This window comes from Babylonia areolata, chromosome 20 (genome assembly GCF_041734735.1).
Source record: "Babylonia areolata isolate BAREFJ2019XMU chromosome 20, ASM4173473v1, whole genome shotgun sequence".
NCBI classification, from domain to species: Eukaryota; Metazoa; Mollusca; class Gastropoda; order Neogastropoda; family Buccinidae; genus Babylonia; species Babylonia areolata.
The window spans coordinates 19,473,837-19,498,836 of NC_134895.1; the positions used below are offsets into that span (position 1 = coordinate 19,473,837).

Below are 25,000 nucleotides of genomic sequence, written 5' to 3' on the forward strand. Positions count from 1 at the left end.
TTGGTAAAACGGTTAGATTTTTTTTTTTTTAATTTTTTTTTTTACTTCAGTTCATTCGAGCTCAACGCATACATTTCTGACTTTGAGTCCACACACATCAACACATGGAGAATCGAAAAGTGGAGATCAAGTAGATAGTTTGAAGCCATGAGAATTGCAACAGTTATAGCAGCAAAAAAATGACCGATTTTTACCAATGAAATATGACTTTTTCTTTTTAAATGCTGGTATGACAAAACCAGCACCTGAGGAAAAAGCTGTCCATCAGTGTATACTTTCAGACGATCGGTGTAAGTAGTCTGAATGTATGATCTTACTTTGACGACTATGTTTGGGTTGTCGTCTTTCTTACAAGCAGTGTGTTCACTATCAAATCAGGCCTTACTTTGTTCCTAAGGTGAACAAGGCGTTTCTTTCAGGTCAACGTCAACCTCTTCCTGAGTGATGCCTGCTTAGTATAAAAGTTCTGATGCATAAGTTCCGACAGTTGTTAAGGGCGAAATAAACTTTGTTCCTTTTGGAAATTTCAGATTTAAGCCTGCCCTCATTTGCAACAAAATGTTCACATTTGGAACATCTGACCACGTATTTCACACATGCAAGTTGTCGGAACTCATCCAAGGGTAATTCTCCCACTTCTCTGTATGTTTCGAGAGATAATGTATGGAATGGAAAACCAAGAGCAAGCCGATACACCTTGCAGTCTATGCTTTGCAATTTGTCCCGAAGGTATTTTGGCGCACTGAAAAATGCCTCTTGGTCATAATTATGATAATTTAGAACGAATAAGCGATGTCGATAAATTATAGTAACTTGCCCCTAGCTTTGCTAACTGTGTCCCACAGAATTCTGTGTTCTCATTAAGAGTAATAATAATGGGTATATGGTCACTTCCTAGTGTTTCATGATATCCACTTGCAGTCTGGTGATAGAACCGGTGAAATGAGTGTGAGTTTATAGCTGTAGCTCTGTGGGTGGAAATATCAGGGATTCTTGTAATACTACAATCATTTAGTAAATATAAGTGAGAGTCAACAATATTTTCTGCCAGATGAATACTGTTTACTAAGTACAGTCCCTCCAAAGGGTAATGAATGTTAAGATCACCCGCAGTGAGCCATTTGTCATTGGTATCTGGAAGATTATGTATTCATTCTGTAATTAAATCATTTGGGTCTGTTGGTAGGTAGACCGACACAGAACGAATGATCAAATGGTCATTACAGTTTACTCGTACAGCACATGAATATAGATTTGCAGTACTGTTTGGTGCTGGTGAGGGAAAGGTAGCTTCTTTTTGTTGGCGTTAAGAGATTGTGAAATGAGGGCCTGATATTTGGTCAGTGCCAGATGTACTGAAAAAAAAAGGCAAGTTAGCGGAAATTGATTTCGCATTTCATTGCATAATTTTGATTGTGGGGACTGGTTTCATAGCCAATTTTATTTGAACTATGGAGGACGGATAGTCCATTGGAGTACAATAAGTAAATAAAAAAGAACAAAAAAAGAAGAAAAAAAAGCTAGGTTAGTAAATATGGAAAAAAAAGAGGCAAGGCCAAGACTCACTTGTGATACAGATGTTATCCATAAAACACAAAGTTAAAATGTATTCTGTATTTAATAATATAAAGCTTCAGGGAGAAAAATAACAACAACAACAACAAATACTAATTAAATATAGCAGGTTCGAACCAAGCACATTGGGTTCGAGAATATGTAGACTTACCTTTCTAGCCGGTCTTCCAATGATGTTAGAAAATTATCTAAACGTTTCTTGTTTTTTGCGTCATAAATCGATTACGGAATTCCAATGGATAACTCCGTTTAATTAAATCATACTTTTTGAACATATCTCGGTTATTTAAGAAATTCTTTAATGTCCGTGATAATGGAGATGTTGCGATCGCCTCAGACACACCGTAAGATGAAACAGTTTTCTCAACATCGGCGTGTTCCACGGGTTGACAGAAACTGCAACGCTGTCAATTCAGTTTCTCTTTCATGTTTTTTTTCCTAGTAAAGTCAGTATCCACTATAAAATATTCACATGCATTAAAGACGTGGATTGTGTCGTTAGTGTCACTGATGTATTCTGTCCAGAATTCTTATTTCCTTTTCAATGCGAGCAAGAAAAACGAGGTGTGTGTGTATGCGTGTGTGTGAGAGAGAGAGAGAGATCAACTTTCTGCCAGAAAAGGGCAATGGTGTGCCGTCCCAAATTTCCAGCGAAGATGCTTGCTCCTCTGTCAGAAGGGTGGGGGTTGCCCTTCATCATTTTGCTGTTCTTGGTGTCTGAACTGATGTGTGATAGAAGAGATAGTCTCTCTTTCTTATACAGCTGACTGAAAATTTTAGCATTGGACAGTTCTCTTTTTGCTTGCAGGGTTGTTAGTTTTATTGGAGCTTTTTTTTGCTGATAGCACTATTTAATTGTGGGAATCTACCAAGGATGGTGTTGATACACAAGCCCATTTCTTTGATGGGTTGATCAACTTCTTTTGTTTTTAAATCATCGAGGCCTGCATGGACAATGACGGCTGCTGGTGATTTTTCTTCGTAGGACAAAACAGCTTAAATTGTGCAGTCTTTGATCATGTTGGTCTTAATCATTGTGGCGCAAAACCCAGTCTTCTTGCATCAGCTTTATTCAGAACAGAATCATGGAAAATAAGCACCTTGGGTAAGTCACTCTGATTTGGATCTTGGGAGTTGGGTGGGGCAGTTGTATTTTGTGTGATTTCCTTTTTTTTTTCTTTGCTCTGGTTTCCTTCTTGCTGGGCAGATTTACGAACTTTTTTTTCAGTGTTCCTTTTCTCTTTTTGCGTCGTGTCTGTGTACATTGTTACGTCATTATGTGATCTCATCATATTTCTCACGTCAAGTGGAGGGTTGTGTTGTTGTTCTTGGTGGTTTTAAAAACAGCGGGCACGGTAGCGGCAGGTAAGGGCGGCTGAGATCGCACTGCTTCTGCATAGGTCAGTGGGGCGGAAGGGACGGCGGGGGGGAGTACTTTGTGTCGTTGAAGTTGCCTTTTCTGTAAGTTCGATCGTTTCCGCGAGCGCTGTATCTGTCCGAAGGTCGCGTTTCGAAATCGTCTGTAGAATCTGTCTCATGGTTTCGCCATTTTTGTTGTTGTAAATAAATCGTTCTTTCCAGACCGTGTAAGACAGTAGCATTAATGGTTTTGTTTCGGGCATGTTTAGATTAGACATGCCATTGTTATTTTCCAGTGAATTGTTCAGGTCAGCATGTCCATTTGAAATAGTCGAATCAAGAGCCTCTTTGTCATTGTTTGCTGCTCTTCTAATTTCGTCACGATATGTTCAGTCGTGTATTTGGCAGCACACTTTTCACACGTATATGTTCATCGTGTTTGTGCAAATATGCTCAGTAGGTAAATTGGCAGTTTGGTACATACCGAATGTATGCGTTTGTGGCAGTTCGAGTAAGTTATATTGTGCAGCCATTTTTTGGCTGACCACAAACACATGACGTTTCAATGTCCTCGGTAGAACCGATTTTTACGGCGTTGTTAGACTTGGTGGAGTCTCTTTCTTTGTTTTCCTTCCCAAATTCTGGGATGTATGTTTAAGGTTTTTTAAGCATCTGCAATGGGTTATTATTGCGGTATTTGTTGCACGCAATCAACTAGTGTGTGTGTGTGTGTGTGTGTGTGTGTGTGTGTGTGTGTGTGTAAGTGTTTATATATGTATGTATGTATGTACGTATATATATATATATATATATATATATATGTATATATATATGTGTGTATATATATATATATGTGTGTGTGTGTGTGTGTGAGCGTGCATAATTACACATTGCTGTCTTTGTCACTGGTCAAATGAACGTCATTTCATGGTTGTCCAAAATACCCCCATTAGAATATGTTATCTGTGTACGTGACTTTAACGTCGACGACAGGTCTGATTTTTGTGTGTGATTTTTTTAATATACTTTTTATAGAATAATACATGAAGGAGGTAATGTTAGCTGAGTGTCTCAACCAAACTGAATAAAATGAAGAAAATGTTACATATGATGTTCCTTCTGCTCCTCCTCTTCCGTCTGCTCCTGCTCCTCTTTCTTCCTGCTCCTGTTCCTCTTTTTTCTCCTCCTCTTCCTTCTACTCCTGCTCCTCTTCCTTCCTGCTGCTGTTCCTCTTCCTTCTGCCCCTGCTCCTCTTCCTTCCTGCTCCTGTTCCTCTTCTTTCTCCTCCTCTTCCTTCTGTTCCTGCTCCTCTTCCTTCCTGCTCCTGTTCCTCTTCTATCTCCTCCTCTTCCTTCTGCTCCTGCTCCTCTTCCTTCCTGTTCCTGTTCCTCTTTCTCCTCCTCTTCCTTCTGCTCCTGCTCCTCTTCCTTCCTGCTCCTGTTCCTCTTCTTTCTCCTCTTCTTCCTTCTGCTCAGGTTCCTCTTCCTTCTGCTCCTCCTCCTCTTCTTCCTCCTCCTCTTCTCATCCTTCTTCTCTTCCTTCCCCACTTAACTCCGTGAAGGATCCTTGGGGCGTCGCATTGCAGTGATCGCCAGATTCCTCCAGGTCTGTCGGTTTTGTGGCACGGCCTTGGTCTCTCCATATAAAAACAACAAAAAAACAGAAAGCAAACCTTTTCCTTCTCCTCCTTCTCCCCCACTTACTACCTCTGTGAAGGATCACTCGGGTGCTGCATAGTCAGTGACCACCAGTGATTCCTCCAGGTCTGTTGGTTTTGTGTCACAGCCTAGGTAATTTCATAGTAATACAAAACAAACAGGAAGAAAACACAATTCTCGGCATAATGCGACAACAAATAGTTTTGTCCAGTCGGTAGCGACTGAAGAACCACTCTCCTCTGTTTGACCTCGCAGGACATGAACGAGCCCTCCAACTTCGGCACGAACGAGCAGAAGCCATGGAACTGGCCCGAAGACGCCCGACCTTACTGGAGCCTGCAGTGCGGCAACAACCGCTGGGATGAGCCCAACTATAGACCCTGTAAGGTGGTCCTCACCAAGGTGTTTTCAACATGGGAACCCCCCCCCCTCCCCCGCCTCCACCTCTTTTGGGTTATACAGATCTTTGTAGAATTTCTTCCGTTTCTTAAAAAAAAAAAAAATTTTTTTTTTTTTTTTTTTTTTTTTTTTTTTAAGAGAACTCTCACATTCTTCTGTTTCAGTTTATGTGATTGGTTCTTTTGCACCTTCTCTCTCTCTCTCTCTCTCTCTCTCTCTCTCTCTCTCTCTCTCTCTCAGCTCATTAATCAATTATAAACTTACTATGTCACTAAATCTTTACAGCTAATGTCATTAAACATTTCAGTGTTCAGTTCTCTCTCTCTTTCTCTGTGTGTGTGTGTGTGTCTGTCTGTGTCTCTGTTCGTTCTTCACTTTAACGTATATCTGACTACAATCTTTGATTAAAACAAATGTGTGTTGTGGTGTGTGTGTGTGTGTGTGTGTGTGTGTGTGTGTGTGTGTGTGCCCGCTTGTTTGTACGTGTATATTCAGTGGCAGCCCACCTGTACGACACGAAAGACAAACGCAAGCGGATATCGGACAAGACGCTGTGCATGAACGGCGTGCAGGGCCAACACAACGAGTACAGACACTATGACGTGCACAGTTTGTATGGCTGGAGTCAGACCCGCGTCAGTTTGGAGTGAGTACTCCAAGCCTGCTTGTCTGCCTTCCTGCCTGTCTGTCTATGTGTGTATCCGACTATCTGTGTGTCAGTGTGTCTCTGTAGCGAGCCGCAAGTTTTGGTTCTTCTCTGTATAGTTGGTATCAGCATCAGTATCAGTAGCTCAAGGAGGCGTCGCTGCGTTCGGTCAAATCCATATACGCTACACCATATCTGCCAAGCAGATGCCTGACCAGCAGCGTAACCCAACGCGCTTAGTCAGGCCGTGAGAAAAACAAAAAAAACCAATACCAAATAGCAATACCGATACCTCAATAAAAAAAGTGGGTGTTTGGTGTGTGGTGGGGCTGTGCGTGCCCCGCCCCCGAAAAAAACAAAAACAAAAATATGTCACTGTATATCTGATTACAATCTTATATATATAGTATAGATGGAAATGAGAATACTGACCCTCCTTTCCATTTCTGCTTGTTTCGAAAGGAGAATACTGATCTTCCTTTCCATTTCTTCAAGGCTCTGACTAAGCACGTTGGCTTACGGCTGCTGGTCAGGCAGCATCCGCCTAGCAGATATGGTGTAGCGTATTTGGAGTTGTCCGAACGCAGTGACATATTTTAGTATTTGTATTTGTATTTCCTTTTATCACAACAGATTTCTCTGTGTGAAATTCGGGCTGCTCTCCCCAGGGAGAGCGCGTCTCTACACTACAGCGCCACCCTTTTTTTGTTTGTTTGTATTTTTTGCTGCGTGCAGTTTTTTTTGTTTTGTTTTTGTTTTGTTTTTCCTATCGAAGTGGATTTTTCTACAGAATTTTGCCAGGAACAACCCTTTTGTACTCGTTGGTTCTTTTACGTGCGCTAAGTGCATGCTGCACACGGGATCTCGGTTTATCGTCTCATCCGAATGAATAGCGTCCATACAGACCACGACTCAAGATCTAGTGGAGGGGGAGAAAATATCGGCGGCTGAGCCGTGATTCGAACCAGCGCGCTCAGATTCTCTCGCTTCCTAGGCGGACGCGTTACCTCTAGGCCATCACTCCACACTAGCCATCACTCCACACTGGTTGGAAATGAGACTGCTGATCCCTCTTTCCATTTTTGCCAAACAGTATGATGTCTGTAATCCATACAGCTAGTTGTCAGGCGTCCGTTGGGAGTGACCTAATGACAGCACTGTTTCTGTGTGTGTGGTGGGTGGGGGGTATGTTGTGGGTGTGGGTGTCTGTGCGCGCTTTCAAAAAGTGGTACTTATATATATATATATATGTATATATATATATATATATATATATATATATATATATATATATAGATAGATAGATAGATAGATATTTTATCATTATTTTTTATTTATTTATTATTATTGCACTTCAGGTCAGCAAGAGCAGCGACAGGGGAGAGAAGTGTGGTGATCTCCCGGTCAACGTTCGCGGGGAGTGGAAAATACGCCGGACACTGGTTAGGGGACAACACCAGTATCTGGTCCCATCTGGCTGAGTCCATCATTGGTCAGTATTTGTTATTGCTATTGTCTGTCATTATCATCATCATTGACGCCATCATCAAATGTGTTGATCGTTGGTTGTGGGATAACGTCAGTACCTTTTCCCCCATCTGAATGACTACCTGTCTATGGTATGTTTATCATAAGTATCAACAAATATGTTCGTTACGGGGGAAAAAAAAAGTCTGTAGTTTGAGCCCCGTTTTAGTGAATCCGTCTTTGGTCAGTATTGTTCATCATCGTCAGCGTCGTCATCATTATTTATCATCATTTCCATCGAATATGCCAGGTATTGATTTTGGAACATCGCCATTATCTGCTGCCACCGGGCTGACTGTCATTAGTAAGCGAATTTCTTCTTCGTCATCATCTTGATCATCGTCATCAAGTCTATGTGAAAGTAAATCTTGATGCGATCTTTTTGAAAGAGATTTTTTTTTTTAGAACAAAAAGTAGAAAACCGGTAAAGCTGAAACCTGACTGAATGACACAGGAAAACAGCTGTTCGTCGACTCTTCCCAGGCAGGCAGCCTGTTGTGCATATAACTCATTGTGTTCGTCACACTCGTAATGTTTGGTCTCTAACCGAAGATAGGCGGTATCTAAGTATCACTAATAATCATGATGATGATGATGATGATGATAATATTCAAAGAATATAAGGTAAACTGAGAAACACATGGGTCAGGTGTCAAGAAACGAGGAATATATGGTTCATTGGTAAAGTGCGGGTGGCTTTTAGTTTCTAACTGTAATTGTGTATTTGTATGTTCATGAATTCTGGTGCGTTATGTTTCAGGTATGCTCGACTTCAACTTGTTTGGAATTCCATACGTAAGTGAATGTGCAAGCTTTAAGATTCTTGTTATCATTCAGTTCAAAAGTCATTTGTAAATACGTGCTTAAGTTGTTAAGGTTTAACTGTTTTTTGCAGATAATCAACTGCAAGACTCTACACACAAACTCACTTTCTCATGGACTTGCGCACACAAGAGCGTCCGCGCTCAAATGTAAATGCGTGCGTCCGCACACATTTCTGATATAATGAAACAACCATGGTACACACACACTGTCTCTCTCTCTCTCTCTCTCTCTCTCTCTCTCTCTCACACACACACACACACACACACACACACACACACACACACGCAAACACGCGCGAGCGCGCACGCATGTACAAGGAAACAACCATGGTACACACGCCCGCGCGCGATCTTGCACACGCACTCAAGCACACACATTTATGGTGAAACAACCATGATACAGACGCTCGCACAAGCGCGCTTGCATGCTTGCACACACACACACACACACACACACACACACACACACACACACACACAATCTGTCTCTCTTTCCCACTGTCTTATAAACTTATGACATTATGCAGAAGGGGAAGATTATTTAGAGTGTGCATGTAGATGGATTAGTTGATTTAATGTACATGTATGTTTAGGATAGTGAGCAGGAACATGTTTCAGATCTCGTGGAGAGATATACGTGCGGGCACGCGCGCGCCGGTGTCTGTGTGTGTGCGTACTTGCGTTTGTGTTCTTTGTAAACCCTTTGTTTATATGTGTTCTGTTCTACTTTTTTGTTTAGCATAAAAAGACCCTTGCCGAAATGATTTATGAATATGTTAATGATGGTAGAATTGTTGCAATTTGTCCCTGTGAATAGGAAAAAAGAACAAGAAAAAAAAAGAAAGAAAAACAGAAAAACACAATCATCTTAGCTGTAAGGACAAAACAAATGCCTTCTTCTTGAATCCGTGCAGAATGGAGCTGACATTTGCGGGTTTTTCCGAAACGCCACAGAGGAGCTGTGTCTGAGGTGGATGCAGCTGGGGGCTTTCTATCCCTTCAGCAGGAACCACAACAGCATTGATAACAAGGTAAGTAGGCGTTTTCTTTTTTCTTTTTTTTTCATTTTCTCCTTGCATATGAACAGGAGCAAACAATTCCGACTCCTGAAATGCTTAATGTTTTTCTGGTGACGCATGCAGCTCGTTGTATATGTGACATAATTAAGGTTATCAAAGGTCTAACTGGCCATGTGGCCATATGGGCGGTGAATTCATATTCACTGTGAAGCCCTGGGCCGTCCTTTCCATCCGGCGTTTCAGTGTTTGTCTTAACGAAGTTGGGTGGTACTACCAATTCACATCTGGGTGGTGTGTGGAAATTCGGAGTAATGCTGCCTTTCCCAAGGACGTAATAATTATTGTACTGAAATGAGGCCGGCCTCGAACTCTGATCACAGGACAGCACCGAATCAGAAGTCCAACAACTATTAACCGATTCTGCCAGGGCTTTCAAATAATACAGTTCTCAGTAACCTCATATTTTTAACAGACTGAAAAAAATGTTTTCTTATGTGGGGGAGAGCGCGTTGCCTCAATGCAAAACCATCCATATTTCTTTTTCGTTTTTTTTTAAATTTCTTTCTGCGAGTGTATGTGTGTCACTGGTGGATTTTTCTACATAATTTTCGCCAGGGACAAGTATGTGAGTACATTTATGTGCGTTACGTGTATGATGCGCCAGGGACATAGGTTTATCGTATTATCCAAATGACTAGCACCCATACCAATGCTACAGGCCTGGTTAAAGGAGGGGGTTGGGGTGTGGGAAGGGGGTACAAATCCCTTGGTCCGTACATGGGACTCGAACCTGAAAACACCGGCTTTTCCTAGTCCTGCGCTATGCCAGTAAGCCACCACCGCTGCACCATACATTTCCTGTGTGGTTTTCACTAACTTAAAAAGTTACATTCCAGTCTGTTTCTGTCATCAACTTTTCTTTACATTTACTACGTGATTTAGGATTTGTCTTCCTCGAGAAAACATATCGCAATGAGTAATCTTATAATTTTGCCCCTTTATTTACGGAACAGATTATGTTGAGTATTGTTATTGGAACAGATGATATGTTATTACTACCATTTATCCCAGTTTGCTTAGCCCATTCAACCTTGGGGAGTTTATAGCCAGGGCAAGCTTGATGCGGTAAAAATGAGAAAATACACTGCAGTCGACCGTTTTTTTTTTCCTCCAAATGGACACAAGCGGACAAAGCATGAATTACAGTAGAAGTTAGTTCCCTTCGCTTGTGGTTGATGCATATGAAGGAACATGGGAAACATTTGAATGAAACAGATTTTATGCCCTGGCTGTGCTCGGGCGCAGGGGTTGAATGAGTTAGCTTTCACTATACGTGTACAAATTCAGTGTGCGATAATGCGTGTTTGAAGATGACACTTTTCTCTGGTGTGTTTTGCTCTTTTTGGGCAGGACCAGGATCCGGGTGTGTTCGGGGACACGGTGGCTGACGCATCACGTGAGATCCTGGAGACCCGCTATTGGCTGCTGCCTTACCTGTACACGCTGTTCCACCAGGCGCACACACTGGGCCGCACCGTCGTCAGGCCTCTGCATCACGAGTGAGTGATAGTGGGTGTGTGTGTTGGGGGTGTGGGGGATGGGGTAAAGTGTGGTGTGTGTGTGTGGTGTGTACGTGTGTGTGTGTGTGTGTCTCCCTCTTGCTCTCCCTCCTCCCGCCTTTCTCTCCCTCTCAATAATCCATCTGTTATATATCCAGGCTCCAATGTCTTTTTTTCCGATAGAAAGTGAAAAAAGTAATAAAAATATATGTGAAATTGATGCTTTGTAATGACAGTGATCACTTTTTCTCAGCTGGGAACAGTCAGTGTATGTGTGTCTGCTTTTGTGTGCTTTAATGCGTGTGAATGTGTGTGTGCGCGATAGTGTGACAGTGTGTGTGTGTGTGTGTGAATGTGTGTGTGTACGTGCGTGCGTGTTGTGTGTGTGTGTGTGTGTGTGTCCCTCTCAGTCTCCCTCCCCCCGCCTCTCACTCTCTATCTCACTCGCTCTCTGTCAAAGAAGGAACTTTGTTTTGTTTCATTATTTGCTTTCACCATTTCATTCATTTGTTGTAATGGTTTGTTATACAATGAAAGTATGTTGACGCATTCACCCATGTCATAAGGACCTCATGGCCATTGACATTAAATTGTCAAAGCTTTACATCTGTTGTAAATCCAGGCTTCAATGTCTTTTTTTTTTTACCCGATAGAAAGGGAAAAATGCAATAAAAATATGTTGTGTAAAATTGATGCATTTTTATGACTTTTGTTCTCAACTTGGAGCGCGTTTGTATGTGTGCCTGCCTTGTGTGCTTTTATGCGTGTAAATGTGTGTGTGTGTGTGTGTGTGTGTGTGTGCAGGTTTCCAACAGACAAAAGCGCGTTGGGTATTGACCGTCAGTTTCTGTGGGGTCCCACCCTTCTTATCTCTCCCATTCTAGAACAGGTGTGTGTGTGTGTGTGTGTGTGTGTTAGAGAGGGAGAGAGGGAGAAATGTGTCACAGACTGAATATTTACATGGTGGTGAACTGTTCAGATCGAGAGTCCTTTGAGAGCAACTTTTTTTTTCCTTTGGTGTAGATTACGGAATTTACTGTGAGAAGGCACTCAAAAGTAACTTTATTTTATCTATTCATTTGTTCGAATGTTAGCACGAGGAATGTTGAAAAGTACAGTAAATGATTACACATACTGCAGATCACCACAGTGTTGTGTATTTTATCGTTGTAACCCTTTGGCTGAATATCATTTTAACTCTTTTACTGCTTCTGACAGTTATGCTCGTAAATGGAAGGTTGTTACCTGAGAAAAGGAAGAGCTTACGAGGCAGGATGTAAGTCACTTTTCTGTATTTTAGACCTATTCTAGGGACTGTATACGCTTTGTTCAGCAAAATCAGTTACGTCACTGAAATGTACACACAGTAAGAATTGCAGAATATTGCAGTTACAGTTGATGTCACACTGATTTCATTTCATCAAAATTCAGCAGTCAAAGGGTTAGTGAAAACTAACGGCAATGGTGTCATTATTTGGAATGAGAGAGACGAGGAATACAGTACAATAGTTACGGCAGATCCACTGTGAGTGGATATGTTTGTGCATGTAATCAGTTTAGTTAGAAAGTCGCAAAAGGAACACCTTTGAACACAGAAAAGGCAAAGAATACTGTGTGTTATGACATACTGGGGTGTGTTTGTATATGTTACCATTTTTTCAGGGATATCTCGCTTCTTACGTGTTTGGACTTTTCAGTTTGTGTACGTGAGACATGCAACGTATGTCATGCTTACTGTTTTCATAAATGTGCTTCATCGTCTTCTCCTTGAACTCTATGAAGAGTCATTGGGTTGTCCGCGTAGAAGAGTTCTTCGTTGCTGTCCTGTATGCCAGAGAGCACGATAAAATTCCTCCAGGTCTGTCGGTCGTGTGTCAAAGCCTAGGTCTCTGCAGATCATTTCCTTGTCCGTTTCACGATTTTGTAAGTCCATCGGTTTTTTTCTTCTTCTGTCTTTCCTGTTGTCTCCCTTCCTTGTTTCCTTTGCGAGGAAGTGGGATTTGCTACACGTGTGGCCTTACCAATTCTAATAAACACATGCCTTAAATATGAATCTGTCAACATCATTCAACAGCTTGTACTTAACATGATGTTATACATTTCAGGATCAGAAGCAGCTCCGGTACTATCTTCCCGAAGGCCGATGGTATCAGTTTTACACCGTGAGTATGGAGGCTGGCTGTTAATTAAACTCAGTCTCAGTGAAAATAAATCAATGATTATCTATTTGAACGTTAATTAATATGGGAAGAACAAAAGCAACAAATATTGTGGCTTCAATAGCAGATTAACGAAACAATCTAGCTTGAAACTGAGATGGCTGGCATTTGGTTTGAGTAAAGTTACTCAGTTCGATCAGTTTACCCACTGAACGTAGCTTTTTTCGTTAATTCGAAAAGAAAGCAGTTTACAGTCAGTTAAAATGTACTGCACTCGTTTTTACACCATTATGTCTGACTGTCTGTCCGTCACTGTTTACCTGTCTGCTTCTGTCTCTGTCTCTCCCTGTCTCTCTATCTCGCTCTCGCACACTCTCTCTCTTCCCCCCACGCAACACACACACACACACACACAAACGCACGCACGCATGCGCTCACACATTCACGCCTACGTGCACACATACTGGTGCTCACATCCAGACTAGTGCACGCACACAGACACACTTGTACGTGCATGCGCACATGACACATACTGGTGCTCACATCCAGACTACTGCACACACACAGACACACATGTACGTGCATGCACACTTCACGGGATTCTGTATAAGTCCGTGACACGCACAAGCGTGTGCTTAACAAAAGAAACTGTTCCCTGTTTTTTTGCAACGAAGTCTTCGGCCCTCCCTAACTTCCCCCATCAGCCCCCCCCCCCCCCCCGTCCCCCAGTCCTCCATCCCACACCCCCTGACGTGTTATCTTGCGCAGGGAGAGATGAGCATGGGGCCCGCATACAAGAGTGTGGCAGTGAACTTGACCTCCAAACCCGACCTTCACCTGAGGGGCGGGCACGTCATCGTGATGCAACGTCCGGCCAACAACACTCACTTCAGGTACACGTGGTGTGTGTGTGTGTGTGTGTGTCCGACCAACGACACTTACTTCAGGTACACGTTGATTCCACAACGTTAACACAGTGATTGCGTTTATGTTGGGGGTTGGGATGGGGGGTTATGTGTCTCAAAAATATTGAAAAAGAAAACCGTAGAAAATTAAGTTAAACTATTGACTTCCTTAAGGGGCAGTGGGGGGATCATAGCTTCACTCCAAATTGATAGATAAATAAGTTAAACTTATTATCGGGCATGATGTTCATGGTAGCCAGATAAAAGAAAAAGGAAGAAAGGAAGAAGAAAAAAATCTCCGAACACGCGGGAAGCAGGTCCCGAAACTCTTGCGTTTCATGCTCATTTGACACACTGAAAATATTGCCTCCCTTGGACCATTGATGCGTATTCTTTTCTTTTACACCATGCTGGAAACGAAACAAGCAAGCAAGCGTGCTCTCTCTCTCTCTCTCTCTCTCTCTCGCACACACACACACACACACACAAACACGCGCGCGAGCCTTCCCTCCCACACACATACACATTCTCTCTAGTTCAGGAAAAGCTTTGGAATTAAATGTTCAAACAACAACGAACCTCCAATTAGAGGCTAGTTTTGCGTGCACGTGAATATCTTTGCATGTGTTTGCGCAGTTTTTCGTATTCAGCATAAATTCTTGTACTTGAAAGACGTGTTTTCTCGGAGCTACTCAATAGATGATAACGTTTGTGATTTCTTTCCGTTCACAACCGTCAGAATGCCTTGCAGATTGAATAAAACCCTTGCAGTACCAGGCCCAGTTCATGCTCAGGGACAACTATTTGCCATGGTGTGTTTTGATAACTAAAGGTAATGATCATAAATTCTAGCATGCAGACTACTAAAAGGAAGTATATTTGACCTATGCTTTTCTTCTGCAAGGAAAGTGAACACACTTCCCATTGACGAGTTCACATAACATTAAATGATTTTTGGACAGGAAAATTCCAACGATGGCGCGGATTGAAGTTTTCGTTCTGGGGCATTTTTGTTTTTGCACAACTGAAGGGAATGGAAATTTCCGTCCCATGGTAGCTGTAGGGTTTTACCATGTTGGGTAAGTCGGACACGCTCAGAAGAGTAGTAGAAATCCAGTGGGTTTTTTATGTTCGGCGTCATCCGGTTCTTGGCTAGGCCCACGTTTTCATTGTTGTGTGTGATTTATTTCATAATTTATATTATTTCCTTTACAGCTACATAAAACTGTGCACGGTATGTGAGTGTATGCATGCCTACACTGTGGGAGCAACAGGATATTGGAATGTATATATTATATATATATCTTTGTATATATGTGTCGGGGGTTGGGGGTAGGATATATGGGCGTGTGTGTGTGTGCTTGTACAAGTAAGCGTTCATCTGTGTGTGTGTGTGAGTGTGTGTGTGTGTGTGTGTGTGTGCCGTGGAAGCTGCGATACATAGACTAGAAATGAGTGTGTGGAGGAGGGGGTAGAGGAGGTGCAGGGTAATGTGTGTGTGTGTGTGTGTGTGTGTGTTGGAGCTCATGTACGTTTATATGTATTTGACTGTGCTTTCATATCTGTGAAACTGCGTGTTTGGTGCATATCTGTTATGCATGTGTGGGTGTATGTGTGAATGTGTGTCTTCATGTTTTACATTTATTTGCTTATTTATCATCATTGTTGTCTTATGTATTTATTTATTTATTATTATTTTATTATTTTCATTACTACTACCTATTTTTTTATATCATAATTATTTATTTATTTATCTTTTTTTTTTTTTTTTTTTCCTCAAGGCCTAAGTGCGTTGGGTTACGCTGCTGGTCAGGCATCTGCTTGGCAGATGTGGTGTAGCGTATATGGATTTGTCCGAACGCAGTGACGCCTCCTTGAGCTACTGAAACTGAAACTGAAACTGTGCACGGTTTCTTTCATTGTTATGATGTGTGATTTCTTTCATCTTTGTATGCATGATTGCTTTGACATATATATATATACATATACATAGATATAGACATATGTGTGTAAGTGTGTGTGTGTCTATGTTTACAGACATACATATGAATTATTTCATAATGGTTTGTGTGATTTCTTTGTAATAATGATTTCCATGTGTGATTTGTTTCGTAATGATATGTATATCTGTCAAATATGCATGATTTCTCACAACACGGTGATCTCTCTCTCCCTCCCTCTCTCTCTCTTTACACACACACACACACATATATATATATATATATATATATATGTGTGTGTGGTGTGTGTGTGTGTGTGTGTGTGTTTCCGTAATGAAATGTTACGATTCCCTTATCATACAACCCGCAAAACACCTCTCATAACGATATGTATCACTGTATTTCATTGATATAACCATGTATAATATATGTACCGACATACAGCCGACAGAACGGCTTTGAAATCCGCGCCATGTTGGACAAGGCAGACACAGAGGGAGGGACGGCCAATGGCTCCCTCTTCTGGGATGACGGAACTTCCGTAGGTGAGAAACAGGACACCAGTTGTTAGTATGGGAGACTGCATGTGTCAAAAGATGCTGAACAATGCCGTTATTCTAAATCTGTAACAGCCCGAATTTCATGTGGTCCGTTTTCTTCTGAAATTGTCAGAATCTGAGATATAAACTGAAAGTGAATGTTACGTACTTTACGATGTCAGCACATTTCCTACAGTTTTATACGGTAGTTTTATTTTTGGCAGCATCAGAAGTGACTGTGAAGTTGGAGACATAGAAATGATGTAATCTTATGTGTTTTGTTTGTTTCAGACACCTATGAAAATGGAGGCTATTTCCTAGCTAATTACGACGTTTCCAATGTAAGTTTTTTGTTTTGTTGTTTTTATTTGTTTTTTGTTTTGTTTTTGGACTTTTTTTTCATAATGGTGGTACTGAGTGAGTGAGTGACCATGATATTTATTGATGATCGCAAAGTGAGGAAACAGATATTCGATTGATTGAATTGCCCTATCAGGTTTCCTGTGAAACTGAAATGTTAAATACCAAAAGTGTCAGATTGCACACACACACACACACACATACACACACACACACATACACGCACGCACGCACATTCATGAACGTGCGCGAGACACACGCTTCCTTGTAAAATATCTTACATTTCTCGGTGCGTGTATGGATGCAGGTGTGTGCGTGTGTTTGTGTGTGCGCATGTGGATAATGATACTGATAATGTGGAAACTCCTGTAGCAGTTAAGGATTATTAAAATATGAAATCTGTGTGTGTATGTAAGTATGTATGTATGTATGTATGCGCGTGTGCGCGCGCTGTTCAGCAAACCCTACGGGTGACGGTGGTACACAACAACGAGACCGCTGTACGGGACGTGAGCACACTACAGTATGAAAACGTCATCGTGCATGGCGTCACTAGTGCTACTGACGTCACAGTGACCATCTCCTCCACGGGTGCCAAGATTAACAATACCTTCGACATGGACAAGTCCCTGCAGGTGAGTGGCATGGTGTTGATGGTGATGAGAAACAAGGGGTCAGCGTATGGATATCATCATCGTCGTCTTTTTTTTTTGTGGTCCTTTTTCGTTGTTGTTTTTTTTTGGGGGGTGGGGGTGGGCGCAAACAGTGGATGTATGAATTAATTTTTAGCAGCATGAATATGTCATCATCATCATTGCGTGTGAAGGACTAATGTGAAAGCTGTTTGATTTATTGCCGTGCAAGATTAAGTGGTTTATAAAAGTAACAATGATAATTACGATGATTATTATTAGTAGTAGTAGTGGTAGCAGTACCTATCATTATATGATATATATGTCATATCATGATATGATGTTAAAGATGATGATGATGATGATTACTGTTATCATTATTAGAATCTATGTGTGTGTGTGAAAGATCAAACTGATATTATTACAGCCAAATCCACCCTCACTACGTGTATATACGATGAATAGAAACCTGCTGTCACCATGATCACCTCTGACAGTGCATGCTGCTCAGTTCATGATCATCAAGCTACTATCATTTTCGCCACAAGTGTATTTTCTAATGTATATTTTGATGTATTACATTTTGTCATATAGTTTTCTTTGTGTGAAATTCGAGTTGATCTTAATTAAGGAGCATGCCTTTACAATGCAGCGTCACCCCTTTTTTTTTTTTTTATATACTTTATTCCTGCCTGCAAGTGAATTTGTTCCTCCATCAAAGTAGGTATTTCTACAGAAGTTTGCCAGGGACAACCCGTTTGTTGCCGTGGGTTAGTTTACGAGCGTTAAGTGCTCGCTACACATAGGACCTCGGTTTATCGTCTATTCCGAATGACTTGGGTACATACAGACAGCCACTCGGGGTCTTTAGTTGAGGGGGAGTAAATATTGGTGAGGGTTAGATTCGAACCTGTGCGCTCAGATCTCTCTCGCTTCCTAGGCGGACGCGTCATTACTTGGTTACCACAGCTTGGTGTGTGTGTGTGTGTGTGTGTACTATCTTCATACTCACCACCTTCTTCTTTCTACCATCTTGTACCATGTGTGTGTGTGTGCGTGTGTGTGTATGAGTGTGACACATCTTGAGAGCTTTACACAAATAAATATATATATATATATATATATAATATATATATATATATATATATAGAGAGAGAGAGAGTTACAACGTTGTAGTTGTTGATCATTTTCAAGTGCAAAATAAATGATCACAATGGTAAAGTTAGATGACAATGGTTTCTCATTTTTGTTTGGCTGTGCAGATGCTGAACATTACCCTGGACGGTACAGTCCCTCTGGGAAAAGCTTTCACCGTGAAGTGGCAATGATTAAGAGCAGCACCCCGGGTAGTTTATTCCACGGAGTCCACCCGTTTCATCACCATCCTTCATCATAGTCTTTCCAGCCTGCTTCGTTCGCCTCCATGCTTTTTTTTTTTTTTTTTGTTTCATGTTTTTCCGTGGTACTCGAAGTTCAGAGAGAAAGAGAGAGAGTGTGTGTGTAAGGAGAGAGAGAGAGAGAGAGAGAGCGAGCGTGTGTAAGGAGAGAGAGAATGAGAGAGAGAGGTGCAATTTATAAATTCATACACACCGTCACTTTCAGATTCCACATTTTTATACTCCATATTTCATACTACAAAAAAGATGGGGAACGTGTGCGTGCGTGCGTGTGTGGGTGTGTAATGGAGCTTCATTTACAAATGCAACACTGAATGACTCAAGTTTGCGTGTCAAAGTGATGGCTCATGAGAATGATAAACCAGTGAACAGTGAGTTCCGATTTCCTTCCCCGTTTTGGAAGTGACTTGATTTCCGGACAACTCCCGAATGTAAACAAACTTTCAAATGAGATTGTTTTTGGGTTTTCTATTTTTTTTTTTTTTTTTTTTTTTATAGCAGCACTGATGTCCTAAAAGCAGATGACTGGACGAAATTTTCATCGAATGAAAATATTTCCTTCTTTCTTGTTTGCTATTTGATATACAAAAGTTCTAGATCAAACGTCATTTCAGATGAAGTTGAAAGGCTGAAGATGCCTAGATTGAGGTTGTTTTCTGACCAGTTTGATCCAGTCCATAGGCCGTAGGCTTTGTTAAACGAATGCCTCTGGGGTTTTAAATTATATTCGTTTTTGACGACAAAGTTTGTTTGTAATGACGATTTTTTCCCACTTCTTTTACAATAGTTTACAGACAGACATAAGACATGCACGTGTTCTCATCAACCAGATCACATCCTCACTTACATACACACACACGCGCGCGCGCACGCACACGCACACACACCATCTAACAACTATACTCCAAAGCGACACTCACACAGGCTGCTATTGGAAAGCGGTTCCTTGCTTCGGTTGGGGTCCACCAAGGCAGCCTTCTGTCTCCTATACTTTTTGACATATTCCTGGAATGCATCATGACTGATGCACTTTAAGATCACGCCAGCGCACACACACACACACACACACACACACAGAGCACGCGAGTACGGCACACAAACATTTTTTTCCGTAACAAGGTGTGTGCATACGGTTTATCTGTGTAACAAGCGCTGTAGGCAGTTGCTTTTTTTTTTTTTTCAACATATGTAAATATAACTTTTCAGTTTATTTCATGCAATTTGTGAATGTAAGTAGATCTGTTAGTATAATTCTTCAGTGTGCTTAAACGATGTACAATCGCATTTGTGCTGTTCGGGTCATAACATATATGGCATGTCCAGCACTATTTGTTCGGTTTCAAGAGGTGTGTCAATACTGTGTAAACGCGCCCTCTCTGATTGTATATTCGAAGAAAATGGAAGACAAAAGCTTTGTTTTTGTATAAAAAGTTAGGCGTGCGTGCGCTATCATTCTCACAAGTTCCACTAGTTAATGAATGACAACAAAATAAATACAATAATACAAAAAAGAACTGTATGAATATTCTCCAATCTAACATTCCCTTATCATAAACTGATGAAGTATGTCGGGGTTTGAACGTATATGATAGTGAAAATACTAGATTGATAGAATCTGGATAAACTGTCTGGTTCTCCGAGAAGACTGAGAATCTTGCTTTTGAATTATGATTATTTCGTAAACTTATACATACCAGACGTTGGCTCTCTCTCTATCTATATATATACACACACATATATACACACATATGTATAAAAGCTATATAATGGTAGCCTTTTCTGTTTCTAATACATTTCAGCTTTTGATTTTAAGATAGATTTTGATTAGGACTGTATATTTCTTTTTTGCTTCAGTGATTAGTGTTCAGTTTAGAGAGCTATTAAAATAAACAGAAGATGAAGAGGAAATGGTTCCATCCGAGTTATGGGGATCTGCTCTTTGATGAAGTAAAAGACTGCTTCCCTTCAGCCGGTAGACGGCCACTTCAAAGAGCGACTCAGCTTTGTTGAGCGCACCCCGACGTCCCAACACGCCGCCTTTCAAGGAACAAATTACTTTGAACTCACTGATCCATTTAGGACTCGTCACTCCTCAACCTCCACCCTCACACATTGACCGCCCAGTCCCATTCGCCTTGTCTTCTCCTTCACCCAGCGCAAATCAGGCAGGGTTGACTTTTTAAGCTAAACCAGGTCAGACTTTCGACTGAAAACGCAGACATTAGGGCCTATTGTGTGTGTGTGTAGGACTCGTCACTCCCCAACCTCCACCCTCACACATTGACCGCTCAGTCCCATTCGTCTTGTCTCTCTTCACCCAGCGCAAAGCAGGCAGGGTTGACTTTTTTTTTTTTTTTTTTTTAGCTAAACCAGGTCAGACGTTCGATTGAAAACGCAGACATTAGGTCCTATTGTGTGTTTCTCTCTCTTCTCTCTCTGTACGTATGTGTGCGTGCATGAGTGCATGCGCGCGCGCGCGTGTTTGTGTGTATGGTTCAGATATATAAATGAAGGTGGGGGAGATAGCATATATGGCTACATGCACACACATGTAGCAAGTGTGCTTCGTCCGTAGAAGTAGTCAATCCATTGAAAGAGCGTAAAAGGAAGCAGTCCGCCTAATAAAATAAGAATCCATAACATCAATCTTTTAATTTTCGTTTTATTTAACTGACTTGTCAACAACACATTTATGAATTACAATTATCATAAACGCTCACTGGCACAGTCATCGACTGCGAGGTCCGTCCCAAGTCAATTGAAACACTGGGGAGATATGAAATTACAACTGGTACAGCTGTGGGTTGTACACATTATTGTACATACCTGCTAACTGCTTTTACTTTGGATGAAGATTATCGTAGACATGACAAGAACTGGTCACACTACAGCGGGTTCTGGAAGGAAGGGGTAGAGGGTGTTTTGAGGGAAGTGGTAAAGGGTGGATAGAGGTAAGCGTTATATATAACATCAATCAAAGGAATATCATAGGTTAAATCTCTCTGAGTGGGGTCTGATGAAATCATTCTCGATGTTAAACAGATCAGGCCCCCTCAACACAGTGCAGTAATTGAGTTGTGTAGAAGTAGTTTTGTTTTTTTCGGCGTGGTATTCGGTTTTATTTCCACCAGAAGGAGTCACTGAAATCCCACTATCGCTTCTGGCATAACTGGAAACAAACCACCATGAGCATACGACATGAAGAAAACATTAACGAGACGACGACTGTTAAAAGCAGTGTATAATCCATCGTTGCTGTCTGAATGCATTACGGCTCCAAACAAGCAGCAAATAATGGGCCGATAATCATAACCAACCCCCACCCCTTCCCTTAAAGAAATGAAAACAAACCGCGCTGTACAACATCGATACAAAGCATGAAGTGACGAGAGTTCCCTTTCTCTCGTTCTCACCTTTTAAAGACACGTTCGACAATGGTCAGTTCCTCTTTATGTACAACGTTTTCAGTCACAAGTTGCAGGTAAAATAATTGGACTCGTTTCCGCTCGAAGTGCTTCAGCGGTCGCGGGTGATCATTGTCCAAAACCGTTTAGTGTCTCGCAATCAGTAATCTGATTTTTCTATTTGAAATTGGGGTTTCCTCTTAAAAGGAGATTTATTTGTAAACATAATGCCGTGTAAAGAGACGGGCTGTCTTGATGTCGTGTGTTCTTTAACGTGCGCAATTTACACTTCGCATGCGGGACCCTCGCTTTCTTGCCTCATCCGAATGTCAACCAGACCACTATTCAAAGAGTGAGAAGTATACATCCTGGTCCTTGCGTGAATAAAACCTACGGCTCTCGTTTCTTTACCTGGCGTTTTATCCAGAAGGCCAACAGATGTTTCTTTCATTATAATTTTTTTGTTTATATAGTTGAAATTGTGTCTCATTCCATAAAGTTTGGTCCCCCGTCACGATCGAAGACCCAGCCAGCCATACCGTCGGTAGACGATTTCAACCCCAGGGGAAAATTCAAAACATGTACATGCTTAACTGTCCTACAGAGCACTGCTGACCACAAAAGCTTTTAATTAGCAGGTACTTGGCTATGTGTAGATCGCATCACTCACGAGTTCATTCCTTTTATCTCACTGTGTTAAGCCTCAGTTCTCTTTCCTAAATTAGAATGTCAACCAACTTCAGCCCATTACTGTTATCTCCGCGATCACGAAAGGATGGTGTCCACGGCAATTTAACTTAACTTTATTTTTCTCTCTGAATCGGCGAATCCCAAAGACCCCTTTCACTGAGTAGCTTTGTTGAGGCAAGCTCTCTGAAGCAACGTATCCCAAAGAGTCCTTTCATTGAGGAGCTTTCCTGAGGCAAACTCTCTGAAGCAGAGAATCCCAAGGAGTCTTCATAGAGGAGCTTTGCAGAGGCATGCTAACAGAAGCAGCAAATTTCGCAAGTCCTTTCATTGAGGAACATTTCCTAAGGCAAGCTCTCTGAAACAGCGATAAGAGATGGAGTCTAAATCTTCAAAGCCTCCCTGGAACTAACTGAACCAACGAAGCGCACGCGTTTGCTCGCTCAGGTTAACGAAATCCAAGGAACCAACCGACTCCGTCTGAAGAGCGTCGCAGATGGACAATAGTAGTTGCGCGAAGAAAGTCACAGGAGCTGTAGCTATGAAGGGCGTTCTGCGGAGTTAATGTGAAGCAGCGAAAACACTTTAGGTAGGAAACAATGGTCCTCTACAGGACTCAACACAGAGGGGGAGCGAGGGAGGGATAGAGAGTCTTGACGAAGCAGCGACGACGTTTCTAGGAGCTGTTCCTTCGAAGGGCGTTTTATTTATTTATTTTTTTTTTTGCTGAGCAGAGCCGATGTGAGTGAGTGAGAGTCAGTCCGTCCGTCCGTCCGTTCCCCCTCGAGGAGTGGGTGATCATACATGCGCCCCGTTGTGGTCCAGCTCGGTGGACTGGGTGATGGGGGTCCTCATCTTGATGCGGAACTTGCCCTGGCCGTAGGTGCTCTCGTGCAGCAGGTGGCTGCGCTCCTCGCGGTTGCACCGGAACACGCTGCGAAACTCCTTCTTGAACTTGGCTGGAACGAACGAAAGGTGCTGGGATGGTGGTCAATGGTCAGAGGCATGCTTGTGTGTAGGTTTAACTTTGATGTGCATGAGTATGATTATGCATGTGTCTTAATTTTCTTTATCAGGTTGGGTTTTTTTCTCTTTCTGCAGATTCCACTAGCTCGACAGCCCTGATCTGGCCCTGTGTGGTGGGTTAGGCTTCACGTAACAATGAGCGAAAGAATGAAAGAAAGAAATGGAACGAGGGATTTGACTAAAACGTAAATAACAGCTTTTACTGTTAATCCCAATTTTCTCCCCAGAGAAAGAAAGAAAGATGTAACGAGGATTTGGCTAAAATGTTAAAGAAAGACAGCTCAATCTGTTAATCCCAATTTTCTCCCCTCTTCTCTCCCTGGCATTTTCAAACTTGGGTAGATATAAAACTGGAATTTTATTTCTCTTTCGTGCCCTTTACTGATTCAAGCATAAAAAAGTAGATATATTAAAAGAGAGAATGATCCTCGCCTGTTATATCTCAGCACAGATAGACAAGTATTCCATCGATATAAATTATCCACGAAAAAGATACACGCAAAGGGAAAAAAACACGTTGCGGTCACGGTTAAGTAACGCATAGCAGGCCAATAAGAGCACACGGAAGAAAACTACCAACAGACAGACATCTACTGACCACTCATGAAATTGTAGACCACAGGATTGAAGGCAGAGTTGAAGTAGACGAGCCAGTGGGCAGCGGAAAAGACGATGGGCAGTCCCTCCCAGTTCCTGATATGCTCCAGACTGTCCGTGTGCCTGTCACAATGACCACAGATGCTGATGTAAAAACAATGAAAGCAGAGGAGAAGAAGCTGAGGGACCGAGTGACGGAGAAACGGGGGGGAGGGGGGGGGCATTGTCATCACCATCTGTCTCAGCATCGTAAGCAATACCTTGGAATAAAGACGAATCTGGCACTAACAACTAGAATCATCATCACGCTTGATGGAATTTTCACGAGGTCAAAGAATAACGATGGGACGGAAAGTAATCATTGCCAACCTAATGAGAGCAAAGCTGACCAGATGTGAGATGCTGTATAACCAAAAATGAAAAAAAAAAGTTTTCGTCGTCATTATCACCATCATGTAGAGGGTGACGTGAAGTTGAGGGCAATAATGCTATTTAATGGGCAAAGAATAGCGAGCGGGAAACAAAAGAACATTGCCAATCATCATCGTCATTATCATTCGTCATGACGAGCGTTACCTGAGGGCAAAGATGAGATTGAGGAGGCAAGGTATAGAAAGCAGGAAACAAAAGATCAATGGCAATCATCAGTGCAGTGTCATGACGACCGTCACCTGTGGGCAAAAAATGGGACAAGGTAGAGCAGCGGCAAACAAAAAAACAGCGCCAATCATCGTTGTCAGTATCGTCATCATCGTCGTGATGAGCGTTACATGATAGAAAAGATGGGG

The 25,000-nt window shown here is 41.8% G+C and overlaps 2 protein-coding genes across 4 annotated transcripts in view; one reads left to right on the plus strand and one right to left on the minus strand.

The window, feature by feature from the left end:
- LOC143295298 (putative maltase-glucoamylase 2) overlaps nt 1–19,675 on the plus strand; it is a 39,175-nt gene extending 19,500 nt beyond the window's left edge. For both annotated transcript variants that reach the window (XM_076606921.1, XM_076606922.1), the window contains exons 12-24: nt 4,848–4,974; nt 5,487–5,637; nt 6,996–7,129; nt 7,925–7,959; nt 8,903–9,019; nt 10,418–10,566; nt 11,371–11,455; nt 12,672–12,728; nt 13,494–13,618; nt 16,015–16,115; nt 16,401–16,450; nt 16,928–17,104; nt 18,364–19,675. In XM_076606921.1, the coding sequence (XP_076463036.1) occupies nt 4,848–4,974; nt 5,487–5,637; nt 6,996–7,129; nt 7,925–7,959; nt 8,903–9,019; nt 10,418–10,566; nt 11,371–11,455; nt 12,672–12,728; nt 13,494–13,618; nt 16,015–16,115; nt 16,401–16,450; nt 16,928–17,104; nt 18,364–18,429 (1,374 nt within the window). In that variant the 3' untranslated portion in view covers nt 18,430–19,675. The remainder of the gene's footprint in view (nt 1–4,847; nt 4,975–5,486; nt 5,638–6,995; nt 7,130–7,924; nt 7,960–8,902; nt 9,020–10,417; nt 10,567–11,370; nt 11,456–12,671; nt 12,729–13,493; nt 13,619–16,014; nt 16,116–16,400; nt 16,451–16,927; nt 17,105–18,363) is intronic.
- Nucleotides 19,676–19,819: 144 nt separating this feature from the next.
- LOC143295300 (orexin/Hypocretin receptor type 1-like) overlaps nt 19,820–25,000 on the minus strand; it is a 247,922-nt gene continuing 242,741 nt past the window's right edge. For both annotated transcript variants that reach the window (XM_076606923.1, XM_076606924.1), the window contains exons 7-8: nt 24,214–24,335; nt 19,820–23,548 (exon numbers count right to left, since the gene is read on the minus strand). In XM_076606923.1, coding sequence (XP_076463038.1) covers nt 23,388–23,548; nt 24,214–24,335 — 283 coding nt within the window. In that variant the 3' untranslated portion in view covers nt 19,820–23,387. The remainder of the gene's footprint in view (nt 23,549–24,213; nt 24,336–25,000) is intronic.